The 10,446-nt window shown below is 44.9% G+C and overlaps 2 protein-coding genes across 3 annotated transcripts; one reads left to right on the top strand and one right to left on the bottom strand.

The window, feature by feature from the left end:
- The first annotated feature begins 317 nt into the window (after positions 1-317).
- mto1 (mitochondrial tRNA translation optimization 1) lies at positions 318-4,720 on the top strand. 2 transcript variants are annotated; one of them, XM_026162951.2, is made up of 13 exons: positions 318-477; positions 1,225-1,427; positions 1,511-1,710; positions 1,814-1,931; positions 2,039-2,337; positions 2,427-2,539; positions 2,847-3,037; positions 3,180-3,310; positions 3,467-3,671; positions 3,766-3,937; positions 4,026-4,135; positions 4,216-4,373; positions 4,465-4,720. In XM_026162951.2, exons 2-13 carry the CDS (start codon positions 1,238-1,240, stop codon positions 4,630-4,632), a joined length of 2,055 nt encoding a protein of 684 aa, XP_026018736.1. In that variant the 5' UTR covers positions 318-477; positions 1,225-1,237; the 3' UTR covers positions 4,633-4,720. The 2 variants fall into 2 exon arrangements, with proteins under 2 accessions (XP_026018736.1, XP_026018737.1); XM_026162952.2 differs by lacking the exon at positions 318-477 and adding an exon at positions 889-1,027.
- LOC113019329 (tectonic-3) lies at positions 4,658-9,436 on the bottom strand. The gene is made up of 14 exons (XM_026162953.2): positions 8,900-9,436; positions 8,299-8,413; positions 8,124-8,221; positions 7,933-8,045; positions 7,743-7,854; positions 6,915-7,027; positions 6,781-6,819; positions 6,533-6,607; positions 6,320-6,439; positions 6,147-6,245; positions 5,959-6,062; positions 5,676-5,823; positions 5,112-5,246; positions 4,658-5,007 (listed from the first exon to the last, which is right to left on the bottom strand). The coding sequence occupies exons 1-14, from the start codon at positions 9,213-9,215 to the stop codon at positions 4,762-4,764; spliced, it is 1,833 nt and encodes a 610-aa protein (XP_026018738.2). The 5' UTR covers positions 9,216-9,436; the 3' UTR covers positions 4,658-4,761.
- Positions 9,437-10,446: the final 1,010 nt, after the last annotated feature.

Genomic DNA, 10,446 nt, shown 5'->3' with positions numbered 1-10,446 from the left:
CATTGATTAAATCAGGACTTAATCGATACCACTGTATCGCTGATATAATCAAGGATGGGTGGTCCCTGCTGTAAACGTGGCAGTCACCATACAGAACACTTAATGTTTTGTTTACAAATCACCACCTTGGTTTCTGTTAATTTAATCATCTCCCATTATTTTTTTCCTATCTGTATTGATCGCATGTATTTATTTATTAATTTATTATATTTGATTCATGATTGTAACATTAACCAAACGAAGACACCAACAGCACAGGCGAAAGGCTGAAACATGCTGAGCATCGTTTTTTTCAGTGCGTCTGTAAACCAGTTATTACGGTTGTGAGCTACAGACATCATGGCGGCCTCCATAGGGAGACTTATGTAGCAGGAGTTTGGTAATTTTCCTAAATGATCTTTGCCTTTCTGTTAGTCTCAGTTTCTGCTACAGAGAGTCTGAAATAAAAACAACAATACGCCTTCTCCCAAATAAACCGTAAGTGCATTTCAAACCTGAGGGGAGAGTTTGTTGTGGATCCACACGTGCGCTGAGTAAACGAAGCCGTATTTAAACTGTTTACGTATTTGTACGTTGTGCTCTTACTAACAGAGAGCGAGGATGCGGTTTGATTCACAGCTGTACATGTTCAACATAACAAATTTTTAGAATTAAATTGGATTTAGGGCCAAAATGCTTTGTTGATGCCAGAGGTCAGAGAAAGGCGTACTGTTTCCAGCTGGCAGGAAGGCAACAGTAACTCAAACAACTACTCCTTGCAGTCAAGGTACACAGAAGAGCATCTCTCAGTGTGTATAACGTGGACCCTTAAAGCAGATGGGCTGCAGCAGCACAAAACCACACCTGGTGTTACTTTAGTCAGGAACAGGAAACTGAGGTCAAGTTTGGAATGAACCAGCTGATATTAATCTGCAATAAATGCCAGGATTATTTTCCAGTTACTGACAGATTTCAGCCGTTGTCATCATGGCATCTATGTTTTGATTTCTTTGGATGTGTGGATTGGATGGATTGTTACTGAAATCTGGTGAGATTTTTTTATGTCAAAATCACCTTTAGAAATATATTTACTTAGAAAGTTGGTGACATGTTCATTGCTTATTTTACCCACTGTAAACAACAAAGTTATTTTTCCAAGTTGAGAGTTGAAATAAAGCTGATGGGTCACGAAAGTAATGGAGTATCTAACAGGGATACACCATCATTTAACTTTTACTCTGACAGGTGTGCGTCTCACATGTTGAGAAAGAAGCTTCCCTTCCTGCACAGTCTCCTCTCACCGGTTTCCAGACATGTCGGTCACCTCACCGGACATCAGTATGATGTCATCGTGGTGGGCGGGGGTCACGCAGGGACCGAGGCAGCGGCGGCAGCAGCCAGAGTTGGGGCTGAAACACTCCTCATCACGCAGAAAATTCACACCATCGGTGAGGATAAAGGGACACCTAAACAAAGAAGCTCTTTTTCCTCCAGCAGGGAAAACTAGACTTCTCTGATAATATTCCCACAGGTGCTCTGTCCTGTAACCCCTCCCTGGGAGGAGTAGGGAAGGGCCAGCTCGTGAAGGAGGTTGATGCTCTGGATGGGCTGTGTGGTCGGGCAGGGGACTGGGCTGGGATTCATTTCTCCATCCTGAATCGTAGAAAAGGGCCTGCCGTGTGGGGTCCGAGAGCCCAGCTGGACCGTCAGCGCTACCGAGACTTCATTCAGGTTAAGAAAAAAACCCAAAACTTGAATTACTCGTCCATTAAAGTAAAATATTTGTCTGCGAGTGAATTAAAATGTTTGTTTTCTACATATTTTTTTTCTTCAGTCCGAGCTGCTGTCCACTCCCAGGCTGACCATGGTGGAGGGCTCAGTGGAGGAGCTGTTGGTAACAGAACCAAACCCGGAGGAGCCCGGGCACCACAGAGTCACTGGGATACGTTTGGGTACACAGCAGATTACCTCTTTTAAGGACAAGGACCTAAATGGCAAACGGTACATATTATACACTGAATTTACTTTCTCATGTTTTTTGCACTTCCTGAACAACCAGCTAATGGCAGCCACGCCATCTCAGCCAGATCAGTGGTTCTTACCACTGGTACGTTCCTGTCTGGCTCCCTCTTTGTGGGTCAAACTACCTCCCCCGGGGGTCGGATTGGAGACGCTCCATCAAGCGCTGGGCTGTCCCATACGCTGAGGGAGAGGCTGGGGCTAAGGACAGGCAGACTGAGGACCGGTACCCCTCCCAGGATTGTGAAGGACTCAGTAGACCTGTCTTTGGCTAAGCTTCACCTCCCTGACAGTCACCCGACTCCTTTCAGCTTCCTCAATACCCACACCCACTGCAAGGTACAGCTGAATGAATGGACTTTTATTCTTTAACTCACTGTCTAGTTTATTGTTCCTCCTGCTTTATTTTGAAACGTAACCCTCTGTAGCCAGAAGAGCAGCTGCCTTGCTACCTCACCTTTACTACACCGGGTGTGGAGAGAGTGGTGAGGGAGAGCCTTCAACTAAACTGTCACATACAGCAAGACACCAAAGGTCCCAGGTACACACACACACACACACACACACACACACACACACACACACACACACACACACACACACACACACACACACACACACTTTGGACTCAATGGTTTGAAACTCAGAAGGAATCACTTCAGTTATTCCATCATTTTCTGCTCATTAATGCAAAATAAAGCATGTAGATTCGTTTTAACATGAAGGTTTTTGCAAAGAAAATGCCACAAAAACAAAAACATCAGTGTAACTGTGTATCATAAAATTTTTATGCAAAACTGAAACAATCGAGCTGAATTGGAATGACGTGCAGTCTTCGTCTCTAACAGGTACTGCCCCTCCATCGAGTCGAGAGTGCTGCGCTTTCCAGGCCGAAGCCACCAGGTGTGGCTGGAGCCCGAGGGCGTGACCTCTGACCTCCTGTATCCACAGGGTCTGTCCATGACAATGCCCCCTGACATACAGCTACGCCTCATCAGAGAAATCCCTCCCATGCGCAGAGCTGAGATCCACACGCCAGGTAGGTCTTTAGATCCTGTTTGATCTGCCTAGTAACAGTGACAGTTCCCTCAATTCTTCCCTAATTCTAAAAAAAATGGATTGACAGAAGTAAGCTGGTTTCCAGAACTGAAAGTCTAATGTTTGTTTTCTGGGATTTCCAGGTTATGGCGTGCAGTACGACTTTGTGTGTCCCACTCAGCTGAGCCCGGCGCTGCAGGTGAAGAGCACTCAAGGTCTGTTTCTGGCCGGTCAGATCAATGGAACCACGGGGTACGAGGAGGCTGCCGCACAGGTAGGTGCTTCTTTCCTTAAAGACACACACACACACACACACACACACACACACACACACACACACACACACACACACACACACACACACACACACACACACACACAGCTGGAAGCAGCTTAGGAGTAACTGATTTTTCTTCTTCTATCTGAGCAGGGTTTGTGGGCGGGAGCAAACGCTGCCCGCTCGGCGCTCTCCATGCCCACAGTGACGCTGTCTCGAACAGAGAGCTATATTGGAGTTCTCATTGATGACCTGGTGAGTCGAGGCGTGACAGAGCCTTACCGCATGTTCACCAGCCGGGCCGAGTTTCGAACTTCTCTAAGGCCGGACAACGCCGACCTCCGCCTGACCCCGAAGGGTAGGTGTAGCATCTTCAACGTGTCATTGTGCTTGCGTTTGTTTTGTTTTTTCCCCTTCTTTTCCTCCTCTCATTACCTTTTGTTTCCCATCAGGCTTTGAGGAGGTGGGATGTGTGTCTTCTGTGCGCTACCAGGAGTCTTTAAGAGTGAGGAACAGCCTCCAGGATGCACTGACAGCCCTTCAGGCTCTCTTTCTGTCTACATCGAGCTGGAAGAAGAAGCTTCCCAGTGTTCCCATCAGTGAGACCAAGAGCACCTTACTGACGTGAGCGATAGATATCTGCCAAGCTAATAATTAAATTTTTCATGTCACAACAGTTTAAAAATGTTTCCCGTTAATGTTTGTTTTTCAGTGGCTTAGATCTTCTTCAGTACAACGACGTGACCTTTGAAATGTTGGCATCTGCCTTCCCCGAGAGCCTTTCGTCTTTTATGGAATTCGCACAGAGACTTAAGATAGAAGGTAAGAAAAAAATAACCCCGCCTGAAATGTTAATCTACAATAAAACTCTTGCTAAAACGTTTCTCTTGTCTGTCACGCAGCTGTGTACAAGCCTCACTGCGACTTAAACAAGAAAGAGATCGAGAGAATTCAGAGGGAGGAGAACATGTCCCTGCCGCAGGACATTGACTATTTCTCTCTGCCGGTGTCGCTTTCCGACGAAGTTCGAGAGATCCTGGACAGAGTTCGACCGAGCACAGTGAGCCCACTCCTTTCAAAATAATAGTGTGAAATATTTATTTTAATAAAAGAGAAAAAATATGCCCTGACTCTTCTGCTCTGTCCTCCAGCTGGGAGCTGCTACTCGCTTGGAAGGTATAACTCCCGCTGCAGTCGTCAATCTCCTCAACTATGTGCGCGTCACAGAGAAAAAGAAGGAAACGCACAGAAACCAGCGACAGCAGGAGGCGCAGAGAGATGAGGAGCTGTGTGCAAACAGTGCCTCTTTACCTCAGTGATGCAGTCTAAAAATGACTCAAACTGTCTTGTGAAAATGTATTTATTTCTGAGAAATAATTGAAACAATAAATTAGGTATGTTAGAAAACTTTTCCTCGAGTTCCAGTGCTGCTCCAGTTACCCGTCAAGTTACCTGCAGAGGAATTCTAATCCTGTTAGTGACATGACTGTGAGCAGCATTAAACTCCATGTGACCTTCTCTGTGCTGCTGCTGTTCATAATAATGTGGCCGTCCAGCTCAGCGGAGCCTCTCGTGAAGAAGCCAAAAGGAAACTTCCAGAAAGGCTGAGGCAAACCCCTGGGGGGTTCTGGGTAGACTGTGCTGTCAGCGAACGTAACTCTAGTGGTCAGAGCGAGAGAGGATGACAGAGGACACTGAGGAGGAAAAAGAAAACAAAAAATAAAGACAGGAGGAGAGGAATGTTAAAGGTCAATTTGTCAGAAAAAACAGAGAAAAAAGTGAGATGTAGAGAGCACACCTTGAAATTTTGACACTGGAAAAGGTATCTGGCCCCTAGGATGTAGTTTTGGGGAATGTCGAGGGGACCCAGGCGAGCCCACAGTACTTCGATGGAGAGAGAGTGAGGGAGGACACAGCCTGATTCACACGTTTCCTGAGAAGGAACAACATAAATGTCTCTGTGAAACGTGTCTGTGTACAGATACTCAGGTCAGTTTTATTTATATAGCACCAAATCACAACAACAGCTGCCCCAGGGCACTTTATATTGTAAGGTAAAGACCGTACAATAATACAGAGAAACCCCCAACAATCAGATGATCTTGTATGAGCTAGCACTTTGGCGACAGTGGGAAGGAAAAACTCCCTTTTAACAGGAAGCACTTGCTCATAGGGGGTTTGATTGTTGGGTTACAGTATAAAGCGCCCTGAGGCAGCTGTTGTTGTGATTTGGTGCTATATAAATAAAACTGAATTGAATTGCTGCGACTGGCTGAAGGGAGATACAAAGCACCGACACTAGGTGCTGCTGCAGACACCAGAACAGCTGTAACGGTGTATGGGGGTCAGATTTCGGTTATACCTGCAGGCTGAAGGGACACTCCTGTGTGAGGACTCTCGCCCAGTCTGGCTGGGAGCCCGAGCTCATGGCGATCTCATCAGGAGTAGCAAGTCCCTGCAAAATCCCATAAATCTGCGAGCGCAGCTCTGAGCAGTCGTTGGCTGGAGAGCTTGTAGCACGGAAATAAATTTTTTTTAAAAAGCAGAGGATATTGCTCATTATTTTAGCGACATCTCCACTTGTCCTAATGTAAGCTAACTAGAACCACAGACAACAGAGGCAAAAAGAAATAATGCAGACTCACCTGAATGTGCAGCCAGTGATGATGTTGTGCGTGAAGAGGATGGGCGTTCGCGTGGTTGTATCAGGGGAACAGGTCCCACTTTGTGACACCCCCAGTGAGGTCAGCTGGCTCACTGTTAAGGAGCCAAACTTCCCCGAAGCTTGGCAGATAAATTAAAAGATACAATCTTAAAATTGTAGTTAGGATACAGGCATCGCTTCCTTTAAAAAGCGACCGATGAGAGGAGATCCAACTTTAAGTCCGACTGCAGGGTTCAGTATTGCGGGAGTGGGAATCGGTTTGGTCAGCTAAAAGAGAAAAACGACATTACTTGGCACATTAAACTGTTTAAAATTAGTTTTTTTAATTCTTTTGGCTCTACCTGGAACTCTACGGAGTGCATCTGGAGCAACAGCTGACTCTGATTCACGTCGGCTAGGGTTACATCAACCGTTGCGTTTGCGAGTTCCCCTCTGCCGGTGTAAAATATGACAAACTTCACCTGCAGGAAAGGCAGAAACAGCAGAGTCAACGTCAATGTTTCGTCACACACTTGAGCACTCGTGGTTCACCACACAGTTGTGCACTTGTTCACCTTCTGCACTGCATTAATACAGGAGCTGTTCCGCAGCGTTGGTGAAGGCCAAACTGACAGGTTGGTCACTGGGATCTAAAACAGTCAGGAAAACATTAGCCTGTAAGAATAATCAATAACTGTGAAATATTAGCCCAGCAACAACTATTAAGTCCTATTTTTGCCTTTCCAGTGTAGTACATGTACTATAGACAAAGTATTTTAAGTGGAGTGTCAAAGCGCATTTACAACAGCAATGTACGACTTACCAGAAAATCTGACACTGGTGCCATCTCAGCTTTTGGGATCTGTCACAGAAAAACACGATATTAGTCCATCTGCGGTGAGAGTCTCACAGCTAATCATGCACTTAAAAGGATTTAGTGCAAATGGACTCGCTGACCTTGACGAGATGCAGGTCGGAGAAGTAGGAGTTGGCGCTGAGGCTTGGATCTGTGATGCATGACTGAGGAGTCACCATCCGTGCACAAGACAGAGACACAGACCTCAAGAACTCTACAAGAAGGGGAGGAATTAAGGTGGATAAAATGTGGCGTAGGAAACAGCGTGTTGTTGTAATAATTCTGCATGTGTGTACCAACTTTTGATAAGTAAGACATTGTTTACAGTACAATATGAGCAGAATGTGGTTGTGTGCAAGTCTTTTCCTGACAAAGTCATCACCTGGATGGCAGCACACATCACTCTAACACCTGTAAACACCTGTTTAGTAGTGATGGAGCCTTAAAACATGTGCAAGATTTCCTCTGAGCACCCCCATATGCACACAAATTGGTGTGGTGTCTCTGTACGGACTGTTGTCGTGACAAGAGAGCTGAGTGTGAAATCAGTCTACATTCCTACCGTCACCTATGGCAACAAGCAGAAAGAATGATATTGCGGCGTTTCCTCTGAACAGTGTTTGGGCTCAGCCTGGGACACAATGTGGAGATTGGTCCTTGATCAGGAGGGGCTAAGAGATGAGTCAGTTATAGGATACTTGCTGGCCTCCCCAGTATAAAAGGCTATCATGTATACTGCCACAAACCCACACGTCTGAGTTGGGCTGCTGTGTCTAAGACATCTGTAGAAAATATCCTAAACTAATTCTCCCAAAACTGTCCAAAGTAAATATGAAGAAGCAACTCTAGGTGGCAGGGCTGCACTTAAAATGGTGTAACAGCACTTTGCCACTCAACAGTTCAACATTTAACTTTTTATGTGATCTTACTTGCAGGGTTGCGGTCGATGCAAAAAGCTGACGCTGCCGGTCCTGGAGATGGCTGACGGAGGAGACCCCGCACGGAGGAGTTGGGGAAATATGTCTGGATGACATCATCAACCTACAGAAAAAAAGTTGTGATGATTTCAAATATCTTACGTTTTTTTTGTTTTAATTATTTAAGTCTGTGAGCACTTACCATGTAAAAACCTCTGCTGGGGCCTACAGTTGGACTCTTCTGTAGAGAGAAGTGGTACGAGTCCCCTAAAACTGGATGCTGAGGTTGGGCTGGGAAAGACTGGGACGTGTTATCTGTTTGGAGGTTGGAAAACGATAATGATATACGTTGACCTTACCTGTAATTTTTAAAAAAAAAGTTATGCCATTTACCTGAAGGCTGCACACAAAACAGAGAGTCGGTCACTGTGATAAGAGACGAATCCACATTGGCTCTGAACATCAGCCATTTCTCAATGCAAACACCTGATCTGTAAAGTTAAAAATGGTATTTTAAATGCTGAAGCTGTGTACTACACGTGTTATAGAGCTAACGACCAACACTCACATGGCTCTCTGCGGACATCCAGTGAAGACAGCGCTCAAGCTAGGGACCCCACAGTCAGCTGTGTCACAGCAGCAGCCGATGTCACAGAAACCAGGGGTTAAATCACAGAGACACGCTGGAAAACATCAGGAAAAGGGTTGGACATGCTTGGGAGTACTTATGCTAGGTGTGGTATCACCGTCAGATCCACAAAGTCTAGCTTGAGTAATTAGCGGGAAGCCTGATCGAAGCAACAAAAAGACTTAACCGCCCCAACAAACGATGTAGGTCAGGGGTGTCAAACTCAAATTCACAGTGGGCCAAAATTCAAAACTGGAACAAGGTCGCGGGCTAACATTAATATTTATTGGAAAAAAATCTTCCTCCAGATTTAAGAATGAATCTTTTCTTATGGAGTCAAACAAGTTTTGCTGAAAAACTGAATATGGAACAAGCAAAGCTTAATACTAAACAATATATATATTAGCTGTATAATACCAGTAGGCCAGCTCTAATAATAATTTGGTATGGCTTCGCGGGCCAAATGTAATTAGGCTGCGGGCCATATTTGGCCCGCGGGCCAGAGTTTGACACCTATGATGTAGGTGGAGGTGTAATTTACCCTGTGGAGACACCGCACGCTGGACGGTGGTTGCAGTTGGACTCTCGGCGGCCGCAGTGGGCGCTTCGGTCGCGGACAGCGTCGTGTTCATCGTGGAGTTCACGGTGGCAAGCGTAGGGACCTCCGTGGTGTTGACACCAGTGGAGTTCACGGCCTCCGTACCGCTCGGATCAGGGGTGGCAGAGCTGATCGGTTCCCCATTAGCGGGGGTGGCACTGATGGAGGAACTCCCCACTGGGTCTGTAGCTCCGTGTGCCAGACGTCCACATATGACCGTCAATATAAGGGGTAAAAAACACCACTGGATGGAAGTCATTTCCTCTAAAGAGCCATGAAAAACGAGCGGGAATATGGACACTTTACCCGAAGAGTTTCTCCGCTGTCTCGCGTCACAGTAAAATTAAATTAAAGGTCAAATAAATTTTGTCTTTATGACTTAAACACGTTGGAAAACGTAGCAAGAAGGCTACAAGCTAAAAAATCAACACACAATCGGAGTGCGAGCGTCTTGTAACTAAGGAAGTTCTCATTGAGACTTCCGTTTCTAAGAGAAAATTACCGTAAAGCACGTAAAAGAGAAGACGCAGTCATTTCAGGTTAATGAATTCACCACAATCAGTAAACGAGCAAGGTTAACATAGTTAACTAAAATCAAACTAAAAACTATAACTAAATCTGAAAAAAGAATCATTTTTGATTGAGATATTATTTAAAACTAGACTTAGAATATTTGTTAATAACTGTTTTTAATAATGTAACCAACACAGAATACATGCATAATAGTCTAATGACTGACACATGTAGCATGAAGAGACATTGGGGTGTATGTTTATCTGAGCAAAGTTTTTATGTTATAATAGCTGGTTTGGAGTTCTTCAATCTCACCTCTTTCTCAAATACCTCCCATTAAAGAAACTAAAACGAACCCTGGATCTATATCGGACAACCATCCATCTAAAAGTAGCGAAGTAAGGTCCGAAAATCTTTTGAAAAGTAAAAGGCCACAGGGAAAGCTAAAGGCTAGGCCTGAAACTCTGATTGTGGGTGACTCTGCCGTAAAAGATGTACAAAGGATGTGCGGTAAGAACACTAAAGTCCTCTGCTTTCCTAACGATATGGTCAACAACCTGAAGGAGAGAATTCTTCAAATTGCAGATGAATATCCAACTGTGACAAACATTGTTCTGCATACAGGGTCAAACGATGTGTCCAAACAACAGTCGGAGGTTCTGAAACTGGACTTTACTGGATTATTAAATACTGTAAACTCTCTGAATGCAGCTGTATTCATCAGTGGACCTGTACCGCCCGTCAGAGGAGGAGACGAGAGATTCAGCAGGTTGTTTACACTGAATAAATGGCTCATATCAGCATGTACTGACCACTCAGTGCATTTTATCAACAACTTTAATATTTTTTGGGAACGCAGGCATCTGTTTAAAGCAAATTGATTTAATTTTAACAAGTCAGGGGTGAAACTGTTCACCTTCAACTTGTTTTATTCCACACGTCATCCATCTGTGCTTGGTGCCAAGGCTGAGATAAAT

Source organism: Astatotilapia calliptera, chromosome 8 (genome assembly GCF_964374335.1).
Source record: "Astatotilapia calliptera chromosome 8, fAstCal68.1, whole genome shotgun sequence".
NCBI lineage: Eukaryota > Metazoa > Chordata > Actinopteri > Cichliformes > Cichlidae > Astatotilapia > Astatotilapia calliptera.
Note: the sequence above shows the minus strand (reverse complement) of the source record. Positions and strands in the feature narration are given on the sequence as shown.